This window comes from Oncorhynchus clarkii, chromosome 9 (genome assembly GCF_045791955.1).
Source record: "Oncorhynchus clarkii lewisi isolate Uvic-CL-2024 chromosome 9, UVic_Ocla_1.0, whole genome shotgun sequence".
Classification (NCBI taxonomy): domain Eukaryota; kingdom Metazoa; phylum Chordata; class Actinopteri; order Salmoniformes; family Salmonidae; genus Oncorhynchus; species Oncorhynchus clarkii.
Window position 1 is genome coordinate 62,444,538 of NC_092155.1, and position 25,192 is coordinate 62,469,729.

General features: G+C 42.7%; 1 protein-coding gene across 1 annotated transcript in view; it reads left to right on the top strand.

Moving 5' to 3' along the window:
* The first annotated feature begins 2,438 nt into the window (after nucleotides 1–2,438).
* Nucleotides 2,439–25,192, top strand: part of LOC139416712 (integrin alpha-5-like) — a 100,490-nt gene continuing 77,736 nt past the window's right edge. Inside the window, exon 1 of the mRNA XM_071165704.1 lies at nucleotides 2,439–2,926. Within this exon, the coding sequence (XP_071021805.1) occupies nucleotides 2,730–2,926 (197 nt within the window). The 5' untranslated portion in view covers nucleotides 2,439–2,729. The remainder of the gene's footprint in view (nucleotides 2,927–25,192) is intronic.

Sequence of the window (25,192 nt, forward strand, 5' to 3'; positions counted from 1 at the left end):
CCCTTATGTATTCCTTTACCTCTCTCGTCTGTCTGACCTCAAACTTTTGACCCTGCTTGGTCAGGGAGATAAGACTGGGTCTGTGCCTGCCTGTCTGTCTACCACAATAATCACAAAACAAGTCATCATGATGATGTGGCAAGTAACACTTTGTTTCTTGAAAGTCCAATATCTGCTGACATGCAAAACATTTTGGGACTGTATCAACCGTGGACTTATTTGTATTTATTTTTATCGTTTAAGGCCTGTCCATACAAGCATATTGAGGTCACAAGACCCATCAGTGTTAACATGTCAGAAGATCATTTGCAATGGTTTAAAAATCAACAGACATACATATGAAGATGGGCAAAAACTGGTTGAATCAACATTGTTTCCTATCATGTTTCAGGAGAAGACCCAGATGCAGACAGTGTCGAAGTAACAAATATTTATTACTAGAACAGGGGGCAGACAAAATGACAGGTCAAGGGCAGGCAGAGTTCAGTAATCCAGATCAGAGTCCAAAAGGTACAGAACGGCAGGCAGAGGTCAATAATCCAGGCTGGTGTGACAAGGTACAGAATGCCAGGCAGGTTCAGGGGCAGGCAGAATGGTAAAAATGGAAAAACTAGAAAACAGGAACTAGAAAAAGACAAGAGCAAGGGGAAAAACGCTAGTAGGCTTGACGAACAAAATTAACTGGCAACAGACAAACAGAGAACACAGGTATAAATACACAGGGGATAACGTGGAAGATAGGCAACACCTGGAGGGGGGGTGGAGACAAGCACAAAGACAGGGGAAACAGATCAGGGTGTGACAGTTTCCAAGTAATTTCAACCAAATAATTCAATGTTATGACGTTGAATCAACATAGAATAGTGATTGGATTTTCAAAAATCTAAATCCAATGACAGTGTGAAATGTTTGGTTTATTTCACATTTGGTTGAGTTGTCAACGTTAGGGGGGTCAGAATGTATGGAAAATCGCTGGACCATTGGAAATTATACAATCTTGCGATCGGAAATAGAATTGCTAATCGTTAGATGGTGATATGATCTGGGTAGAAACTATAAACCCTTGTCATAAACAGACGGTTTCACTTTCATCCATCTGCAAGCTCATCATGTGGGTCTAAAAAGGGAGCGAGAGAGAGTGATGAATGGGAGCACTAGCTCCAGGATTATGGCTGTGAACCGGCATGTTGCCCCCAACAGCTGTGAATCGCCCTGCAGATGATCCCCATTATTATCCCAGCAGCTCTACGACTCTACAACCCCCCCCCCCTCGGCATGAAGACTATACTATAGAACTAAAAGTAAGGGTGCTTTGTGGTTCTATATTGAACCTTTTTGATGTTCAATATGAAGCCAGCCATTGAACCCATTTTGATTCTAAAGAGTTAGAATATTAAAACCATTACTTCTGGAAGTGTAGTTCTAAACATGAGTGAGCCTTGAGTGGACAGTCTTTAGTGCCACCCAGCTAAATGTGCCCCCTCAGTCCCAATCCCCTTTAGCTGTGTGAAACAGCTAAACCAACGGACACAATTCCAGCCAGGCGAGTGGCTTTATTGAACATCTCATTTCAGTGAGGTGGTTGCTTCTGACTTGCAACGTAACCACTTTCCAACTGTGTGGGTCTCTATTAGTGTGACTCAGAAACAGAAATAGGAAATGTTCTCAGTTAGTTCCCACACCCTGGGAGAAATAACCTCATGCTGTGAGAGATGAAGGACAGAATGCATCATCTACCTGAATCAGATCTTATGTTGCATTATTCCTCTAATAGTGAACACATACGCAGCCCAGACTTGTGTGATACTCATGCATACTGTAGCATATGGCTGCATATGGGCAAGATGGAGACAGTTGTTAAAATTCACAACATACATTGTATTTTCCAGAATGTCTGATTAATTATAATCGTTTGACCACTATATCACCCCAACCCTCTAAATCTACTGATGATCATCAAATTCCTGTGTGACCATCCTCAAGAAAATAATGTTGGTAAATAACCACCCTCCTCACTCCATTCCAACCAGGAGGAATACTTAGTAACAACTCGAGGTAGAAAAGGTCATTGAGAGTTGAGGTAATAGGCTGATAAATACCGATGATGTTACTCTGTATCAATTGACCACCAAGTTAATAATATACTGTATCTGGTTATCTTTGTTAAATCTCTGTTGGTCAGCATCACCCAGGTAGAAAAGGTTACAGAGAGACAACCATGTGATCTTTATTAGGCAGATAGACCAAAATCCCCTCCACATTCTAAAGGGTTGAACGCAAATGGTGGCTGCGCGCCAAGGAGAGAATAAAATGATCAGAATACCCAGATCCGGAAGATTTCTCCAGACAGTTCGGGAAGATTTCAGTGTCATACAGATGACTCCGTTCTGAGTGTAGCCCACTCTAGATTGACGATACACGTTGGTCTTCTGTCTGTCTTTTTCTGAATTAAGAGCTCCACCTCTTCAAAAGTTTGTCACGAGTCGAGGAACTCCCTCCTTTCAATATCCCTTCAATTAGGACAGAGGAGCGAGCGTAGCGAGGGAGAGCGAGTCGAGGGAAGAAGCTGACTGAGCATTTAGGAGAGATACAGCGAGTTTGAGTTTCAAGGCATGCAGTTTAGAGAAATAGAACAACCACTCCACAAGCTCTACTGATCTAAAAACATAAGAGCAACGCAGGTGTTGATTAAAACAAATAAACTTTTAGTGGATTAATTGAGAAATAGAATGGGTTCCAAAAGATACCATTCGAAGACACCGGGAAAACTGAACTACTCATTATTCTGCATTGGGGTTTGTCTAATAATTCTGCTACCGTTGTGTGATACATTCAACTTGGACGTGGAGAACCCTTCTGTCTACAGCGGACCTAATGGGAGCTACTTTGGATATTCCGTGGAATTTTACTTGACCAATTCTTCAAGGTGAGTATTTTTTCTATCCTGGAAGTCATTTAGAAAGTTACTGTGAACACGGTGGGAAATATGAGGTAATTGTCAGTCATTTTCATTGTATGGTAAGTGGTAAACATCCCAGGAGGTTAGAGGGCTTAGTCCCGAGTATCAACTGATTTTTTTTGGTATAGCCTACATTTAATAAATCAGTTATTACATCAGGTAAATGCACATATGGAATTAGATTTTCTCTTTTGGTTTTGGTTACAAATCCATCCATCCGTGCACGTGCACGATGCACTGGAAAAAGGTTACCCTCATATGATGACGACCAGTGACCGCCCTATGGTACGATTGGGAATAAAAACGTAATCTTTCCTATTGGAAAACGTGTGGGAATGTGACCTCTGAGTCACAAACAAGCTGTGACTTTTATCTCAGCATCCTGGCATGCAGTGGCTCCATCACATCAGTCCTGTCATGTCATTTCCATGTAAAAGGGACGTGAAGTTCATAGAAGCGTGTCAAAGTGGATGTAAAATGAAAACTAAGAGTCTATATTTGAGAAATTAAGGCATATATACATTTTTCAAACATTTTCCATCCTAAAAATGTGGAATTAACAAAGGCTTTGATTTCTGGTCAGACAGATGGAAAAGGGGTCTTAGAAAACATCTACCAGAAAAAGTCTTAAAACGTGTTAGAAATACATTAAAACACGATGTTGAAGTAAAGACCCCTGCCAACTAATATCAACACTTATATAATTTCAGAGAAAATGTTCTGTCTTCTAAGTTTAAGAAACATTGCCTTGTGCCTTGAAATGCCCATATCCTCAAGATATTTTCTAAATTCTCTCCCTCATGAGGAAGGAGGATAATGAAAGTTCACAGAAGTAACAAGTAAAGGTAGACCTACCACTTAGTTAGTTTTGACTGATCTTTAAAAAAATATATCTATAAATTATTAAGTGATTGAAACACGAATTTCAGAAAAATCGGTAACAGAATTTCTGCAATTGAGTTGGCTACAATGGGAAAGCATAGTAGTCACAAACCACAGTTGGGTTCCCAAGTTTGGAAAGCACAGTACTGTACAGTAGAGTAGAGTAAAGAAAAGTAGATTATAGTTCAGTACAGTAGAGTTCAGTGGAGCTCAGTACAGTAAAGAAACATTGAGTTTAGTACAGTAGAGCACACTACAGTCGAGTACACTATAATGCACTCTAGTGTACTGAACTACGCTTTACTGTACTGTACTGATCTCCAATGTCCAAACTTGTGAAGCATAGACGTCTATGGTTGGTTCAGACCAACCAAATGTGGTCTTGTTTGGCGGCAGAACTCATTAAAATAATAGCCAGTGTGTAGAATAATACCCAAATTTGCAAAGGAGAATTTTGCATATGTATACCTTTGTATGCCCATTTAGGATACATCACTATCAGGAGAATGACATTAATATCCATAATTATTATGCATTTCTGTGTAGTACAGATCAGGGACCCATGTTGAAATTCCGTTCCCGCAATTCCGTTACCGGGTGTCAATGTGCCATATCATAGTTAACACCCCATTCTTTCTGCAGACATCGTTGAATCTCAATTCGGAGCAGATATTTTTGAGTTTTTAGAAAACTCTGTGTAAATTGTTGAAAGTAGTCCTTCTGCATAGAGTTGACTGCTTTGTTAAACTTTGAAATCAAAAATATGAGTCTCAGCGTAATTCTGTTACTGTGAATTGTCAGTCTATAGTTCTGCTGAGATCATTCATCAAAGACATTCTCCGGAACTTTGGCGACTGCTAAGTATTTTTAAACCTCCCACGTTGGGCTGGATGTGTCAATGTGTAGTTCATACATGCATAATCTATGAGCAGAATTACTGTCTTACCTCCATTTGCCCCGAAATCCCTAGTTTGAAAGCAACTGTTTTTCTGGAAGCTGCTCCATTTTCCCTACATTTCCCCCCATGTGGGCCAACCCCTAACAATTTGAGTTCTAACCAATGAGCTTCAGCCCCTCGTTTTTTGAGTGACAGCTAGCAAGATGCACACACAGCAGAGCGAGATAGCGAGCAATGACGTGGTACACATATCTGCACATATGTGATGTAGTACGCAGTTTTCGGGGACCATATTTGACTCGTGAGTGCTACTCTCAGAACTACTGGCTAGAAAGTATACAAAAGTACCGGAGAAACTCTTTAAGAAGGGTTTAAAACAGTCCATGTCACACTTATTACAGGTACTTACAGACTATTTGAGCAGCACAGCCAAAATGTGGTCAGGGTAGAACCCAGACTATTTGCATTGTGTGCCCCCCCCAACCCCTCTTTTACGCTGCTGCTACTCTCTGTTTATCTTATATGCATAGTCACTTTAACTATACATTCATGTACATACTACCTCAAATGGCCCGACCAACCATGTAGACCTTTTTTTTCTGCACTATTGGTTAGAGCCTGCAAGTAAGCATTTCACTGTAAGGTGTATTTGTGTCTGTTGTATTTGGCACACGTAAAATCACATAAAAGTGATTTGATTTGATAGATAGTCTGGACTGATAGATAGTCTGAAGACAGACATAGTTAATGATGGAAGGCACCCAGACGGTCACTGCTGTCCATGGGCTGTTTGCTGTGTGTGTCGACCACCACTCATCAGTAGGCCGTGTCAGCGACTCAGCCTGGACCTAGCTATCTGCCCTGTAATTGTAATAATTCATCATTAACCAAAGTGAAGCTTCGCTGGGGTGTCGGTGTCAGACGCAGTCAGATGTCCTGGCTGACCGTGTTTGTGTCTGTCTGCCCAGAACGGTCTCACCTGCCAGAGCGTTCTAGGGGTTTAGGAGAGGGGCTTTGTGCCGAGTGGGTCGCCAGTGACTCCAGTTTCCCACTGTTTCTCCTCCCCACTTCCCTAGTTCTCTTGACTACAGTTCAGACACAGGCAGGTCTAGCAAAGCTGTATGATTTAGGATGTGATGCTAGCAGACACTGAGTCAGAGGAGAGTCCGTTAAAGCCCATCTACCTCCTCTACCTCCCTCCTCCTCACCCCTTCCTTCCCCTCTGCTGGTCTGATGTCAATCTGCACGGTCTTTAACCCCCCTCCCCCTCTGTCTGCCCAGGCCCCGTCTGTCTCATATATGTAGTGTGAAGTCACAGCAACAGCATGAACAGCAGTCATCTCTCCCGCCGATGACTTCATCTTAACTTTTAACAACTGAGACATCGTGGTAAGGGGAGGAGAGAAGAGACAATGGGTTTAAGATTCAAGAACATGTGTACTGTGTTCTAGAAGATGGATACTGCATTTAGCATCTACCACACACTTGATTTTGTACTTGTGTATATAGCCAAGTTATCGTTATTCATTGTGTATTTATTCCTTGCTATCTTTACATTTTTCAATTATTTAATTGGCCAGCCAAAAGTTTGGACACACCTACTCATTCCAGGGTTTTCTTAAGTTTTAAAAACAATTTTCTACATTTTCTACCAAAAAGTGTTAAACAAATCAAAATATATTTGAGATTTTAGATTCTTCAAAGTAGCCACTCTTTGCCTTGATAACGGTGTCGTGACTTTACTTTCATGAATCTGATGACTGTTATTTATCGAGTCAACTAACTATGTTTAATTGTTACCCAATTAAATTAATATTGTAACAATGAACTCATTAGGAATTTGGGACACCTCGAGAGCTGTTGTCTATCTATCACATCCATAAAACAGTCAACGTATTAATCATAACCTCGTATCATATCATCATTCTGAACAGTCGTAACCTCCTGCATCTGCAAAAACTCCAGTCGTACTTATGATTCAGTACTGCACAAATTGGTTTTATTATTTATTTACTAGCTAACTAAATGATAAGACAGGATAACATATACACTTAATACATTAGGAAAAGGTCCCTAGCGGACTGATATGGCGGCTTGTTACACAGGGAGAGAGAGAGAAAAAGACACTTATCGTTGATACATTTTAGAAACTATTCTCACAATAATCATATCCTTTGCACATGAACCGCCACCCATTTGGAGTAAGAAATCATGAGCGTATTTATGTTTAAATGCCTTCACGTTCACCGTGGATCTCTGTCGGAACCCTCACTCCTTAGGAAGGGTGTTGGGCCTTTCAGCGGCACGCTTGTGAGGCTCTGATTGTCCAAAAGGGTTCTCCCTTCCCCCGTCTTCTACTGTTGTTCTCTCCGGAAGATGCTCCTTGGAAGATAGGCTAGCCAGCTGTTTTGACAGTTCCCATTGGTGATGAAAGGTGTAGAATACGGTGATTTGAGAAGAGTAGTATAATAGGATGGTTTGAAGAGTAGTAGAATGGTCTCTCCTAAAATCAAATTCCCATCTTAACAAAAATACTTTCATTGCTCATATTTCATGCACAATGTAAAGGATTGAGACTTCATACATGTAGTGCATATACTTTTCAAGTTACAGTATTTCCTTTATAACACTTTTTATGACATCACAAATAACATCCTATATGACATTATTATTTTTTAGATCACCTCTGACCATTTCCCACATTCTTATGTTAGAAATATCGTTCCAGTATTCGCTTTAGAATATGTTAGAGTTTTGTCGGGAAAAGTCTCTGAAGACAAAGGAACATTCCTAATTTACGACAGGGTGTGAGCTGTCAACCCCCCAACAGCTCTCTCCTCCCCCTTCTGTGGATGAAAGAGAGGGTCTGGTTACTGTCATCCATTGCCAAGCTGACCTGACACATTTGGGACCCACATAGGACAGTCATGACAACAGTTTTGCACACTCTTGGCATTCTATCAACCAGCTTCAACTGGAATGTTTTTCCAATAGTCTTGAAGGAGTTCCCACATATGCTGAGCACTTGTTGGCTGCTTTTCCTTCACTCTGCGGTCCAACTCATCCCAAACCATCTGAATTGGATTGAGGTCGGGTGATTGTGGAGGACACGTCATCTGATAAAGCACTCATCACTCTCCTTCTTGGTCAAATAGCCCTTACACAGCCTGAAGGTGTGTTGGGTCATTGTCCTGTTGAAATACAAATGATAGTCCCACTAAGTGAAAACCAGATGGGATGGGGTATCGCTGTAGAATGCTGTGGTAGCCATGCTGTTTAAGTGTGCCTTGAATTCTAAATGAATCACAGACAGTCACTAGCAAAGCACCCCCACACCATCACACCTCCTCTTCCGTGCTTCACGGTGGGAACCACACATGCAGAGATCATCCGTTCACCTACACTGCATCTCACAAAGACATGGCGGTTGGAACCAAAAATCTCCAATTTGGACGCATCAGACCAAAGGACAGATTTCCACCAGTCTAATGTCCAATGCTCGTGTTTCTTGGCCCAAGCAAGTCTCTTCTTCTTATTGGTGTCCTTTAGTAGTGGTTTCTTTGCAGCAATTCGACCATGAAGGCCTGATTCACGCAGTCTCCTCTGAACAGTTGATGTTCAGATGTGTCTGTTACCTGAACTCTGTGAGGTGTAGTTAATTGACAATTTCTGAGGCTGGTAACTCTAATGAACTTATTCTCTGCAACAGAGTTAACTCTGGGTCATAGTGCTGGATGGTTTTCCAGATTGACTGACCTTCATGTCGTTTCTCTGCTTATTTGAGCTGTTCTTGCCAAAATATGGACTTGGTCTTTTACCAAATAGGGCCATCTTCTGTAACTTTTCACAAGGCACATCTGTTAATTGAAATGCGTTCCAGGTGACTACCTCATGAATCTGGTTGAGAGAATACTAAGCATGTGCAAAGCTGTCATCAAGGCAACGGCTGGCTACTTTGAAGAATCTCAAATATAAAATATATTTTGATTTGTTTAACACTTTTTTGGGGTTACTAAATTATTCCATATGTGTTATTACAGGGTTCTCGAGTGGCACAGCGGTCTAAGGCAATGCATGGTTTGTGATACAGCCTGGTTTGAATCCAGGCTGTATCACAACTAGCTGTGATTGGGAGTCCCAATTGGCTCAGTGTCGTCCAGGTTTGGCTGCTGTAGGCCATCATTGTAAATCATAATTTGTTCTTAACTGACTTGCCTGGTTAAATAAAAAATAAATTCATAGTTTTGATGTCTTCACTATTATTCTATAATTTAGAAAATAGTAAAATTAAAGAAAAACCCTTGAGTGAGTAGGTGTGTTCAAACTTTTGACTGGTATTGTATATATTTTTCTCTGCATTGTTGGGAAGGGCCTGTAAGTAAGCATACACTTGTTGTTTATGAAGCATGTGACAAATACAATTTGATTTGAATGTGTATGCTAATGCTACTACCAAATGTGTAGGCAAACCAAACACAGAATGAGAGCCGAGTCAAATTTAGCAACCAGTGGTCCAAATCAGTCTAATTCGTCCACATTTCACACTCGTTGTTTGTGATAGCTTCACACGTCAATAACATAAACCAACAGGAAACGGACACATCAGAAACAGAAAAGTTTCCAGTTGTCACTCGTTTTCTTCTCAGTTATCAGACTATCGCCCACATTGTGGCGACACGGGGGAGTAGGGGAGTAGCTGGAATACAGAGGTGAGGTCAGTCTGGCCGGGATGGGGAGGGTGTTCTCTCTGTCTGTGTGTGTGTGTGTTTTATTTCCGAGCCTTAACAGCAGCATAGGCCCACAGAGACACACAAAAATGAGAAAAAGCAAGTTAGAACCTTCTCACACATTCATCTCCCTCACCCTACTTACTACACACTGACAGACTTTCACCATCACTGATAGCATGTCTCCATGAGGGTGTATGTGTGTCTGATTCCTGTCAGGCCCCTGGCCTGGTCTAGTAGAGTGATGTTAGCTAGTAGACAGAGAGGACACTAGCCATGCGCTGACACCACCGTGGTAGACTGCCTGAAGGTCTATGAACTGTGTGTGTGTGTGTGTGTGTGTGTGTGTGTGTGTGTGTGTGTGTGTGTGTGTGTGTGTGTGTGTGTGTGTGTGTGTGTGTGTGTGTGTGTGTGTGTGTGTGTGTGTGTGTGTGGACTAGGGAGAAGTAGCATGTGTGTGTGTGTTAGTAGTCTAGAGAGGGAGAGGCAGCACAGTGTGGGGCATTGTAAGGATAGGTCTGCTCCTCAACCTGATATGATATGAATCTCAGCAAGGCCTCGGTGCCGGCCAGATCCACCATGTTGAGAAGAAGACTGCTTAATACCTCTCCATCCATCCAGCAGCATCATCACATTCCTCCTTCCCTGTCTCTGGTGCCAGACAGGGATCAGGGGATGGACTGCTAAGATGGCTGAGGTCAGAGGTCAGACTATAGATGACAGGCTGTCCGCGAGGGTCTTGTCTGTCTTGACTGATCGATGTCTGCTTCATAGATTTATCAAAGGGTCTTGTCTGTCTTGACTGATCGATGTCTGCTTCATAGATTTATCAAAGAAGTTTCCATGCTCCTGTCCCAATAACAGCAGGCTTTCCTATGTCTGTCAGAGGAAGAGAATAGAGGATATATCAAGAGACCTTTTGAACTATGATGAAGTTATATACTCAAGGAGTCTGTCAGATACTCAGTGCATCACAAATCCGGTGGGCTGACCTGAATTACTGAGGATAGTCTCTGTCTGTCTTTCGATGTGGTGTAGTTCTGTACAGATTACATTACAAGACAGTCATAAGGAGATGTTTGGTCATGGATGCCTCTGCTGCTGCTGATAATGTTTCCCAGCCTATCCCTGCCACATGTGGTCTAGATGGGGTGGTGTTCTGGATTAGATCATGGATGGTTTGGCTGTGACGTACCCAGATTGAGGTCACCGTGTTCATGTTGGTCACTTTCCTGGAGTTTACCCCCTTAAATAGAGTTTCTGCAAATACAATATTGACACTGGACCCACTGGGGGCTCTGTTAGCTACTAAAACATATGTTTTTCCTCTGTGTCTATACTGTCTCCCTCTCCATATATGATCAAACAGGTTTCTGGTATTGTTTTCATTGTTGGTATTCTTTTATTTTGTGAGATTCAGTTTGTTTGTGGGGTAGTTGTTTAAATTGGGCATGTGTATTTGGGCTGCCAAGCTATTCTTCACCCAGGTTCTCTGCTCTGCGATTAGCTGCTTTTCATGGCCCTGTGTGTTGGACAATGGGGCTCTTTGTGGGATGTCAGAAAAGGTTTGCTGTTTTCCGTCTGAGAAGCTTTCCATGTGACTCCATTTTCTTTCTTTCTTCACTTTTTAAAAGGCCTTTGAGTCTTTTTCTATTCATGCTTCAGGCCTGTGAGGTTGGTCTGGTCTCTCTGTAACATTAGTGTGTTGTTTGAAAGGTTAATGGGGACATGCTTAGCCTGGTGACCGAGGTCATGAAACAACCCTGTCTCAAACATTGAAGGCCTGTCTAGATTTTACTGCCCTGTTCGGTAATAGGAGGCTTATATAAAGAAGTGTGTGTGTGTGTGTAGGTCAGTCAGTGGAAAAAGGTACGTGTGTTTTGTCATGATAAGCCTAATTGGCCCTGCGGACCCCTGTGTTAGGTCTGCTGTGCCTGTGTGGTGGGAAATGCCCTCAGGACGTCACATACTCAGCAGCTGACTCGTCGATTGAGTCGCCCTGACGACACACACTTAAGTAGATTTAATATTTACTGCCAGAAGTCCTAGCTTGTTTAACCCTATTAGGGTCAAAAAGGGTGCAGATTTGGTAACGGCACTCTTCTTTTAGGGAAAATGGACCTAGCCAGACCAAACATTGGAATCAAAATAGACTAGCTCTTTCCAGTTCAGATTCACATTTTCAATTAAATGGAATTGACCACATTTCTGCTACTCTGGCAGTCAGTTTGCACAAGAGGGTGCTTGGGAGATAACAGAGACCGTTTGTTTCCAGACAGCTGTGGTGAATGGGAGGTGATCAGAGGGATGGCTGTGTGACTCTTCTCCCATCGGCTTCACTGTTTTTCCGTATAGAGGTGGGAAGGACCCCCCTCGGTGGTCACTGTGGAAAGGTGTGAACGGCCTGTAGTTAAAACATCCCTCATGTTTATGAGGTCCATGGGGGTGTGTAAATTAGGGGTTTGGGGATTTTTCAGAGCTGGGGGTGGATTGCAATTTGGCATCAGAAAAATATAGCGTCTGTAACGGCTCTCGTCGGTGGAAGGAGGAGTGGACCAAAACGCAGCGTGGAAAGTGTTCATGATATTTATTTTCAAGAAACACTCAAACAAAAATAACCAATCAAAAAAACGAAAGCGAACAGTTCCGTCAGGAACAGACACTAAACAGAAAAAACACCCCACAAAACGCAAATGGAAAATCACAACTTATATGATCCCCAATCAGAAACAACGATAGACAGCTGCCTCTGATTTGGAACCACACTCTGAAAAACAACAAAGAAATAGAAAACATAGATTTTCCCACCTGAGTCACACCCTGACCTAACCAAACATAGAGAATAAATAAGGATCTCTAAGGTCAGGGCGTGACAGCGTCTCTAACCTCAGCTCCATGTTTATGAAGAAAGAGTATGGGGTTTTAAATGACCAACTTGCCACTTATGAAACCCTTGTTGCAGTGAAATGACACAGTTAGTGGGTTTGCTGAATGAAACACTCGTTGCAGTGAAATGACACGGTTGGTGGGTTTGCTGAATGAAACCCGTGTTGCAGTGAAATTACACGGTTTGTGGGTTTGCTGAATGAAACCCATGTTGCAGTGAAATGACACGGTTGGTGGGTTTGCTGAATGAAACCCGTGTTGCAGTGAAATGACACGGTTGGTGGGTTTGCTGAATGAAACACTTGTTGCAGTGAAATGACACGGTTGGTGGGTTTGCTGAATGAAACCCATGTTGCAGTGAAATGACACGGTTGGTGGGTTTGCTGAATTGAAACCCATGCTGCAGTGAAATGACACGGTTGGTGGGTTTGCTGAATGAAACCTGTGTTGCAGTGAAATGACACGGTTGGTGGGTTTGCTGAATGAAACCCATGTTGCAGTGAAATGACACGGTTGGTGGGTTTGCTGAATGAAACCCATGTTGCAGTGAAATGACACGGTTGGTGGGTTTGCTGAATTGAAACCTGTGTTGCAGTGAAATGACACGGTTGGTGGGTTTGCTGAATGAAACCCGTGTTGCAGTGAAATGACACGGTTGGTGGGTTTGCTGAATGAAACCCATGTTGCAGTGAAATGACACGGTTGGTGGGTTTGCTGAATGAAACCCATGTTGCAGTGAAATGACACGGTTGGTGGGTTTGCTGAATGAAACCCGTGTTGCAGTGAAATGACACGGTTGGGTTTGCTGAATGAAACCCATGTTGCAGTGAAATGACACGGTTTGTGGGTTTGCTGAATGAAACCCATGTTGCAGTGAAATGACACGGTTGGTGGGTTTGCTGAATGAAACCCATGTTGCAGTGAAATGACACGGTTTGTGGGTTTGCTGAATTGAAACCCATGTTGCAGTGAAATGACACGGTTGGTGGGTTTGCTGAATGAAACCCATGTTGCAGTGAAATGACACGGTTGGTGGGTTTGCTGAATGAAACCCATGTTGCAGTGAAATGACACGGTTGGTGGGTTTGCTGAATGAAACCCATGTTGCAGTGAAATGACACGGTTGGTGGGTTTGCTGAATGAAACCCATGTTGCAGTGAAATGACACGGTTGGTGGGTTTGCTGAATGAAACCCGTGTTGCAGTGAAATGACACGGTTTGTGGGTTTGCTGAATGAGCTAAAGTACTTCTGTGCTTCTCATTTCATTACATCACCATAGAAAGATGGCAAGATAAATGGCAAGATAAATTAAAACATTCAACTAATATTCCCCCACATATTTGAATTGGGATTATTTGATTTAATTTTGAGCCCATAATCACAAATCAAGTAAAGTAAAACAAATCCACAGATTTATTTATGTTTCACAGAGGAACTGAGGGTATCTGAAATGATGATCTGAAATTCTGATGTTCACTACTCTAGATCATAACCATGAAATACGTTAAAATGAATGGGAAACCCCATCACATAATATATCTCCCAAATCAAATCCCAAATCAGATCGAATCGCTCAGCTGACAAGGTAAAAATCTGTAATTCTGCCCCTGAACAAAGCAGTTAAACCACTTTTCCCCGGTAAGCTGTCATTGTAAATAAGAATTTGTTATTAACTGACTTGCCTAGTTAAATAAAAGTTAAATACATCCAATAAAAAAATATAATAATATCAGGATGTATTCAATGACTAATTTCTCTTAATTGGGGGTGGGGGACGAAACATCTCCAAATTCACTGAGAATACATTACATGGGATAAATGAACACTAATCCGAGGCGCAGCTCCTTACTACTTGTTAAACATAGAGAACTGATACTAAACTAAGCAAAAAAAGAAATGTCCTCTCACTGTCAACTGTGTTTATTTTCAGCAAACTTAACATCTGTAAATGTTTGTATGAACATAAGATTCAACAACTGAGACAATCTGAACAAGTTCCACAGACATGTGACTAACATAAGTGGAATAATGTGTCCCTGAACAAAGGGGGGGTCAAAATCAAAAGTAACAGTCAGTATCTGGTGTGGCCACCAGCTACATGAAGTACTGCAGTGCATCTGCTCCTCGTGGACTGCACCAGATTTGCCAGTTCTTGCTGTGAGATGTTACCCCACTCTTCCACCAAGGCACCTGCAAGTTCCCGGACATTTCTAGGGGGGAAGGGCCCTAGCCCTCAGCCTCCAGACGTGCTCAATAGGATTGAAATCTGGGCTCTTCGCTGGCCATGGCAGAACACTGACTTCCCTGTCTTGCAGGAAATCACGCACAGAATGAGCAGTATGGCTGGTGACATTGTCATGCTGGAGGGTCATGTCAGGATGAGCCTGCAGGAAGGGTACCACATGAGGGAGCAGGATGTCTTCCCTGTCACGCACAGTGTTGAGATTACCTGCAATGACAACAAGCTCAGTCCGATGATGCTGTGACACACCGCCCCAGACCATGACGGACCCTCCACCTAAAAATCGATCCCGCTCCAGAGTACAGGCCTCGGTGTACCGCTCATTCCTTCGAAGATAAACGCGAATCCGACCATCACCCCTGGCGAGACAAAACCTTGACCTTGTATACTTGCCCCCTTACTCCCCATTTCTCAAACCGATTGAGGAATTATTGTCGGCTTGGCATTGGAAAGTGTATGACTGCCAACTTGCCTCTTCTGCAAGCAATGGAAGAGGCATGCAGAGACATTGAGGTGGGTTCAGTCCAGGGTTGGATACAACACTCAAGGCAATATTTTCCCTGTTGCTTAGCCAGGGATGACATTGTTTGTGATGTGGATGAGTGATGTGGCCAGACCCTAACAGAAGGCGGGATCCATAAACCATCCAGCCCATCCCTTTTAAATGTTTAATTTATTTTTTATTTCACCTTTATTTAACCAGTTAGGCCAGTTGAGAACAAGTTCTCATTTACAACAGCGACCTGGCCAAGACAAAGCAAAGCAGTGTGACAAAAACAACACTGAGTTACACATAAACAAACGTACAGTCAATAACACAATAGAAAACAATAGAAAAATCTATGTACAGTGTGTGCATATGTACAGTGTGTGCAATCCCTTACAATACTATTTGTTTACCATCGCACTGCAATTTGACTAATTATTTTTGTTTACGTGAGCTTACAGTAACATATTGTATTGATTACTGTACTGTAATTCTACTTTTCTTTGTGTTTTTGTTGTTGTAAAAGCCTGCAATGGCAAAAAAATAAGCTGTTTATATATTTTTCTGAAGCATTTCTATTTGTGCGTTCATTGGAATGTGAGTAGATGTACTGTACTTGAACAATCTTTCACAGAAGTCTTTATGAGAAAATGTACTACAAAGTACTAAAGACATCAGTGTGTTGCTGCTTTGAAAGAGTAATTCAAATGGTGCGTGTGTATAATTTTGTTGCAAAATTACAATTTTGAAAAATGATTTTTAGGTTTTGATTGCAGAGTTTCATTTTGCCATAGAAGTGAGATGTTTATCTCTAAGCGTTGTCTTATTTGGCTTGTGTGTAGAGTTTTGACACAATGAGTCAAATTCCGCAACAAGTTTGTAAGCAATCGCAAAAAAATATCATTTCTCAAGAGATTAAATTATATATCAACAAAAGCAGAAATGCCAATCTTATTTCTTTCTAGCAACAGAAATGATTCCAGAACAATCAGAAATGGTGGGTGTCAATCCTCTTGTGCTGTTTGAGGTGGAACGACCCTGATACGAAACAGCAGTGTAGTGTATGTGTGGCTCTCTGCACCTGGGCCAGTTCTGTTGATTAGCAGGCCTCCTGCTCCACTGCACAGGACCAATGTCCTTTGGGAGGACATTTTTTTGCAGTGACATTAAGATCCGGTTCTGGAGATGGGATAATGTTTATCAGATCAACATTGGTGGGTGTGTAGTTTTTGTTCTAACTCCTGCTTTTGAAGTACAGTACTCAAGATTGGAGTTTGACAAAGAATGTTTTAACCTGGATGCTGGGTAGTTTTGGTAAATTGTTAGGAAACCCTAATGAGATGGGAACTGTTCCATAATTCTCAAAATAATACTTTCCAGTGCAGGTTCCTACCTCATTTAGTCATTGGATACAGCCTACTGTAGCAGCTTACTGGTTGTATGAGTGAGCGTTCTGCACAGTGCTCTCTCTCATTCAGCTCTAATTGTCCCAGCAGGCCCTGGTACTCTCATCATCCCTCTGCCTGTCCCATAAGAGTAAGGAGATCCTGGACAGCAGAACTACACAAATGCTGTGTTTGTGTGAGTGCGTGTGTCTGTGCACGTGTGCCTGTGTGTAGTGCTGAGTGGATGACCAGACAAAATAGCAGTTGGGAGTCAGACAGTCTGTTTCCCGGTTTGGCGTTGGCTCTGATCGAACCGTAGGCCGTGTGTCTGACTGAAGGCCGTGTGTCTGACTGAAGGCCGTGTGTCTGACTGAAGGCCGTGTGTGTGACTGAAGGCCGTGTGTCTGACTGAAGGCTGTGTGTCTGACTGAAGGCCGTGTGTCTGACTGAAGGCCATGTGTCATGGCTCCATGTGGTCCAAAATAAGTTGTTACATTACAGTACTATTCAACTGGCATTCCCCTCCACAGTGGAATAGTGAGTCTGAAATAGCTCCAGTGATTCAGTCCAGTAATAATGTGACGATGCCATACTTGGTGACGGTCCCATTTGACAGTTTGTTGGCTTTGCTGACTGAAGACCGTCCTCTTCTACAGCCATGCATTTTCTTTAGTTTATTGGCGTCAGTTCGTCAAGGCAGTGCGGCAGTCAGTTTCTCAAAGTGGAAGAGAGACTGTTGCTGCTGTAGCTGTTTACTCATTGGGTTTTGGGCTCAGGATAGATCTCAATATCTGCTAGGGAGAGGTAGGAAGGGAGGTCAAGAGTGCCACGGGCTCAGTCTGGGTCACTACACTTGAGCTAATTCAGTTTCTCCTTATGTGAGGATTTGATTTAGAAGTGTAAACTCTGTGAAGAGTTAGTTGAGTGACTGTTGTTCAGGCAGTCCCATCCCTAGCTGAGGTTTGAACCAACGTTTTTGAAGGCTCCTTTACTTATTCTTTTGAACTGTTTGTGGAGCGGAGGTCCTCAACAGTGCATTTTCAGCAAACTCCCCCCTTGGCAGTTTTCTGGACTTAATTCCAGGTGATTCCTGCCTTGTTCATTTAAAGGCTCCAGTCTCGCTGCCCTTTCTCTGGTCTTTCCCTCATACGTAGACCTACCAGTTCCCTGGGAATCTGTCTGTGCCATACCATTCCCATTGCAGCCAGGGTTTACGACTGCAGATGGTGACTGCAGCCGCCTGCAGTCACCATCTGGTAGTTCAACAAAATGTGATTGTGATTTCTTGCTATTTAGTCAAAGCTGCATCTGTTTTTTTCCTGGCTGGCTTAAAACAATTATAATAGTGTTCAAGTGCCATAAGCTTTGCAGCTGGGAGGAAGACCATTAACTGTGGAATGGGTAAAAAGCTGTGTTTGGGTGGGAAGGGGACGAGAGGAATTTGGCTTCTGACTGCCTCTCTCTCGAACGTCATCATAAACTCTATTGGGTTAAGCCTGGGAAAATCAGAGGTAGACCAACAGTTTCCACCGTTATACAATGCCCCTTCATTTAAAAAAAACCCTTATAAATAGTGGCTGCAACCAGCGGCTTATATATTGCTGATTTCAGAAGCCTCAAATTAGACAACCCTCACCAGCAACAGTCATTATACTGAGGAGTCTGTGATTATACTGAGGAGGCTGTGATTGTACTCAGGAGTCTGGGATTGTACTGAGGAGTCTGTGTTTGTACTGAGGAGTCTGTGTTTGTACTGAGGAGTCTGTGTTTGTACTGAGGAGTCTGTGATTGTACTGAGGAGTCTGTGTTTGTACTGAGGAGTCTGTGTTTGTACTGAGGAGTATGTGTTTGTACTAAGGAGTCTGTGTTTGTACTGAGGAGTTTCTGTGTTGTGTGCTTGACACTAGCAGCCTAAATCATTTAGTTTAATTAACGCCAGACCAAACATTGGAATCAAAATAGACTAGCTCTTTCCAGTTCAGATTCACATTTTCAATTAAATGGAATTGACCACATTTCTGCTACTCTGGCAGTCAGTTTGCACAAGAGGGTGCTTGGGAGATAACAGAGACCGTTTGTTTCCAGACAGCTGTGGTGAATGGGAGGTGATCAGAGGGATGGCTGTGTGACTCTTCTCCCATCGGCTTCACTGTTTTTCCGTATAGAGGTGGGAAGGACCCCCCTCGGTGGTCACTGTGGAAAGGTGTGAACGGCCTGTAGTTAAAACATCCCTCATGTTTATGAGGTCCATGGGGGTGTGTAAATTAGGGGTTTGGGGATTTTTCAGAGCTGGGGGTGGATTGCAATTTGGCATCAGAAAAATATAGCGTCTGTAACGGCTCTCGTCGGTGGAAGGAGGAGTGGACCAAAACGCAGCGTGGAAAGTGTTCATGATATTTATTTTCAAGAAACACTCAAACAAAAATAACCAATCAAAAAAACGAAAGCGAACAGTTCCGTCAGGAACAGACACTAAACAGAAAAAACACCCCACAAAACGCAAATGGAAAATCACAACTTATATGATCCCCAATCAGAAACAACGATAGACAGCTGCCTCTGATTTGGAACCACACTCTGAAAAACAACAAAGAAATAGAAAACATAGATTTTCCCACCTGAGTCACACCCTGACCTAACCAAACATAGAGAATAAATAAGGATCTCTAAGGTCAGGGCGTGACAGCGTCTCTAACCTCAGCTCCATGTTTATGAAGAAAGAGTATGGGGTTTTAAATGACCAACTTGCCACTTATGAAACCCTTGTTGCAGTGAAATGACACAGTTAGTGGGTTTGCTGAATGAAACACTCGTTGCAGTGAAATGACACGGTTGGTGGGTTTGCTGAATGAAACCCGTGTTGCAGTGAAATTACACGGTTTGTGGGTTTGCTGAATGAAACCCATGTTGCAGTGAAATGACACGGTTGGTGGGTTTGCTGAATGAAACCCGTGTTGCAGTGAAATGACACGGTTGGTGGGTTTGCTGAATGAAACACTTGTTGCAGTGAAATGACACGGTTGGTGGGTTTGCTGAATGAAACCCATGTTGCAGTGAAATGACACGGTTGGTGGGTTTGCTGAATTGAAACCCATGCTGCAGTGAAATGACACGGTTGGTGGGTTTGCTGAATGAAACCTGTGTTGCAGTGAAATGACACGGTTGGTGGGTTTGCTGAATGAAACCCATGTTGCAGTGAAATGACACGGTTGGTGGGTTTGCTGAATGAAACCCATGTTGCAGTGAAATGACACGGTTGGTGGGTTTGCTGAATTGAAACCTGTGTTGCAGTGAAATGACACGGTTGGTGGGTTTGCTGAATGAAACCCGTGTTGCAGTGAAATGACACGGTTGGTGGGTTTGCTGAATGAAACCCATGTTGCAGTGAAATGACACGGTTGGTGGGTTTGCTGAATGAAACCCATGTTGCAGTGAAATGACACGGTTGGTGGGTTTGCTGAATGAAACCCGTGTTGCAGTGAAATGACACGGTTGGTGGGTTTGCTGAATGAAACCCATGTTGCAGTGAAATGACACGGTTTGTGGGTTTGCTGAATGAAACCCATGTTGCAGTGAAATGACACGGTTGGTGGGTTTGCTGAATGAAACCCATGTTGCAGTGAAATGACACGGTTTGTGGGTTTGCTGAATTGAAACCCATGTTGCAGTGAAATGACACGGTTGGTGGGTTTGCTGAATGAAACCCATGTTGCAGTGAAATGACACGGTTGGTGGGTTTGCTGAATGAAACCCATGTTGCAGTGAAATGACACGGTTGGTGGGTTTGCTGAATGAAACCCATGTTGCAGTGAAATGACACGGTTGGTGGGTTTGCTGAATGAAACCCATGTTGCAGTGAAATGACACGGTTGGTGGGTTTGCTGAATGAAACCCGTGTTGCAGTGAAATGACACGGTTTGTGGGTTTGCTGAATGAGCTAAAGTACTTCTGTGCTTCTCATTTCATTACATCACCATAGAAAGATGGCAAGATAAATGGCAAGATAAATTAAAACATTCAACTAATATTCCCCCACATATTTGAATTGGGATTATTTGATTTAATTTTGAGCCCATAATCACAAATCAAGTAAAGTAAAACAAATCCACAGATTTATTTATGTTTCACAGAGGAACTGAGGGTATCTGAAATGATGATCTGAAATTCTGATGTTCACTACTCTAGATCATAACCATGAAATACGTTAAAATGAATGGGAAACCCCATCACATAATATATCTCCCAAATCAAATCCCAAATCAGATCGAATCGCTCAGCTGACAAGGTAAAAATCTGTAATTCTGCCCCTGAACAAAGCAGTTAAACCACTTTTCCCCGGTAAGCTGTCATTGTAAATAAGAATTTGTTATTAACTGACTTGCCTAGTTAAATAAAAGTTAAATACATCCAATAAAAAAATATAATAATATCAGGATGTATTCAATGACTAATTTCTCTTAATTGGGGGTGGGGGACGAAACATCTCCAAATTCACTGAGAATACATTACATGGGATAAATGAACACTAATCCGAGGCGCAGCTCCTTACTACTTGTTAAACATAGAGAACTGATACTAAACTAAGCAAAAAAAGAAATGTCCTCTCACTGTCAACTGTGTTTATTTTCAGCAAACTTAACATCTGTAAATGTTTGTATGAACATAAGATTCAACAACTGAGACAATCTGAACAAGTTCCACAGACATGTGACTAACATAAGTGGAATAATGTGTCCCTGAACAAAGGGGGGGTCAAAATCAAAAGTAACAGTCAGTATCTGGTGTGGCCACCAGCTACATGAAGTACTGCAGTGCATCTGCTCCTCGTGGACTGCACCAGATTTGCCAGTTCTTGCTGTGAGATGTTACCCCACTCTTCCACCAAGGCACCTGCAAGTTCCCGGACATTTCTAGGGGGGAAGGGCCCTAGCCCTCAGCCTCCAGACGTGCTCAATAGGATTGAAATCTGGGCTCTTCGCTGGCCATGGCAGAACACTGACTTCCCTGTCTTGCAGGAAATCACGCACAGAATGAGCAGTATGGCTGGTGACATTGTCATGCTGGAGGGTCATGTCAGGATGAGCCTGCAGGAAGGGTACCACATGAGGGAGCAGGATGTCTTCCCTGTCACGCACAGTGTTGAGATTACCTGCAATGACAACAAGCTCAGTCCGATGATGCTGTGACACACCGCCCCAGACCATGACGGACCCTCCACCTAAAAATCGATCCCGCTCCAGAGTACAGGCCTCGGTGTACCGCTCATTCCTTCGAAGATAAACGCGAATCCGACCATCACCCCTGGCGAGACAAAACCTTGACCTTGTATACTTGCCCCCTTACTCCCCATTTCTCAAACCGATTGAGGAATTATTGTCGGCTTGGCATTGGAAAGTGTATGACTGCCAACTTGCCTCTTCTGCAAGCAATGGAAGAGGCATGCAGAGACATTGAGGTGGGTTCAGTCCAGGGTTGGATACAACACTCAAGGCAATATTTTCCCTGTTGCATAGCCAGGGATGACATTGTTTGTGATGTGGATGAGTGATGTGGCCAGACCCTAACAGAAGGCGGGATCCATAAACCATCCAGCCCATCCCTTTTAAATGTTTAATTTATTTTTTATTTCACCTTTATTTAACCAGTTAGGCCAGTTGAGAACAAGTTCTCATTTACAACAGCGACCTGGCCAAGACAAAGCAAAGCAGTGTGACAAAAACAACACTGAGTTACACATAAACAAACGTACAGTCAATAACACAATAGAAAACAATAGAAAAATCTATGTACAGTGTGTGCATATGTACAGTGTGTGCAATCCCTTACAATACTATTTGTTTACCATCGCACTGCAATTTGACTAATTATTTTTGTTTACGTGAGCTTACAGTAACATATTGTATTGATTACTGTACTGTAATTCTACTTTTCTTTGTGTTTTTGTTGTTGTAAAAGCCTGCAATGGCAAAAAAATAAGCTGTTTATATATTTTTCTGAAGCATTTCTATTTGTGCGTTCATTGGAATGTGAGTAGATGTACTGTACTTGAACAATCTTTCACAGAAGTCTTTATGAGAAAATGTACTACAAAGTACTAAAGACATCAGTGTGTTGCTGCTTTGAAAGAGTAATTCAAATGGTGCGTGTGTATAATTTTGTTGCAAAATTACAATTTTGAAAAATGATTTTTAGGTTTTGATTGCAGAGTTTCATTTTGCCATAGAAGTGAGATGTTTATCTCTAAGCGTTGTCTTATTTGGCTTGTGTGTAGAGTTTTGACACAATGAGTCAAATTCCGCAACAAGTTTGTAAGCAATCGCAAAAAAATATCATTTCTCAAGAGATTAAATTATATATCAACAAAAGCAGAAATGCCAATCTTATTTCTTTCTAGCAACAGAAATGATTCCAGAACAATCAGAAATGGTGGGTGTCAATCCTCTTGTGCTGTTTGAGGTGGAACGACCCTGATACGAAACAGCAGTGTAGTGTATGTGTGGCTCTCTGCACCTGGGCCAGTTCTGTTGATTAGCAGGCCTCCTGCTCCACTGCACAGGACCAATGTCCTTTGGGAGGACATTTTTTTGCAGTGACATTAAGATCCGGTTCTGGAGATGGGATAATGTTTATCAGATCAACATTGGTGGGTGTGTAGTTTTTGTTCTAACTCCTGCTTTTGAAGTACAGTACTCAAGATTGGAGTTTGACAAAGAATGTTTTAACCTGGATGCTGGGTAGTTTTGGTAAATTGTTAGGAAACCCTAATGAGATGGGAACTGTTCCATAATTCTCAAAATAATACTTTCCAGTGCAGGTTCCTACCTCATTTAGTCATTGGATACAGCCTACTGTAGCAGCTTACTGGTTGTATGAGTGAGCGTTCTGCACAGTGCTCTCTCTCATTCAGCTCTAATTGTCCCAGCAGGCCCTGGTACTCTCATCATCCCTCTGCCTGTCCCATAAGAGTAAGGAGATCCTGGACAGCAGAACTACACAAATGCTGTGTTTGTGTGAGTGCGTGTGTCTGTGCACGTGTGCCTGTGTGTAGTGCTGAGTGGATGACCAGACAAAATAGCAGTTGGGAGTCAGACAGTCTGTTTCCCGGTTTGGCGTTGGCTCTGATCGAACCGTAGGCCGTGTGTCTGACTGAAGGCCGTGTGTCTGACTGAAGGCCGTGTGTCTGACTGAAGGCCGTGTGTGTGACTGAAGGCCGTGTGTCTGACTGAAGGCTGTGTGTCTGACTGAAGGCCGTGTGTCTGACTGAAGGCCATGTGTCATGGCTCCATGTGGTCCAAAATAAGTTGTTACATTACAGTACTATTCAACTGGCATTCCCCTCCACAGTGGAATAGTGAGTCTGAAATAGCTCCAGTGATTCAGTCCAGTAATAATGTGACGATGCCATACTTGGTGACGGTCCCATTTGACAGTTTGTTGGCTTTGCTGACTGAAGACCGTCCTCTTCTACAGCCATGCATTTTCTTTAGTTTATTGGCGTCAGTTCGTCAAGGCAGTGCGGCAGTCAGTTTCTCAAAGTGGAAGAGAGACTGTTGCTGCTGTAGCTGTTTACTCATTGGGTTTTGGGCTCAGGATAGATCTCAATATCTGCTAGGGAGAGGTAGGAAGGGAGGTCAAGAGTGCCACGGGCTCAGTCTGGGTCACTACACTTGAGCTAATTCAGTTTCTCCTTATGTGAGGATTTGATTTAGAAGTGTAAACTCTGTGAAGAGTTAGTTGAGTGACTGTTGTTCAGGCAGTCCCATCCCTAGCTGAGGTTTGAACCAACGTTTTTGAAGGCTCCTTTACTTATTCTTTTGAACTGTTTGTGGAGCGGAGGTCCTCAACAGTGCATTTTCAGCAAACTCCTCCCTTGGCAGTTTTCTGGACTTAATTCCAGGTGATTCCTGCCTTGTTCATTTAAAGGCTCCAGTCTCGCTGCCCTTTCTCTGGTCTTTCCCTCATACGTAGACCTACCAGTTCCCTGGGAATCTGTCTGTGCCATACCATTCCCATTGCAGCCAGGGTTTACGACTGCAGATGGTGACTGCAGCCGCCTGCAGTCACCATCTGGTAGTTCAACAAAATGTGATTGTGATTTCTTGCTATTTAGTCAAAGCTGCATCTGTTTTTTTCCTGGCTGGCTTAAAACAATTATAATAGTGTTCAAGTGCCATAAGCTTTGCAGCTGGGAGGAAGACCATTAACTGTGGAATGGGTAAAAAGCTGTGTTTGGGTGGGAAGGGGACGAGAGGAATTTGGCTTCTGACTGCCTCTCTCTCGAACGTCATCATAAACTCTATTGGGTTAAGCCTGGGAAAATCAGAGGTAGACCAACAGTTTCCACCGTTATACAATGCCCCTTCATTTAAAAAAAACCCTTATAAATAGTGGCTGCAACCAGCGGCTTATATATTGCTGATTTCAGAAGCCTCAAATTAGACAACCCTCACCAGCAACAGTCATTATACTGAGGAGTCTGTGATTATACTGAGGAGGCTGTGATTGTACTCAGGAGTCTGGGATTGTACTGAGGAGTCTGTGTTTGTACTGAGGAGTCTGTGTTTGTACTGAGGAGTCTGTGTTTGTACTGAGGAGTCTGTGATTGTACTGAGGAGTCTGTGTTTGTACTGAGGAGTCTGTGTTTGTACTGAGGAGTATGTGTTTGTACTAAGGAGTCTGTGTTTGTACTGAGGAGTTTCTGTGTTGTGTGCTTGACACTAGCAGC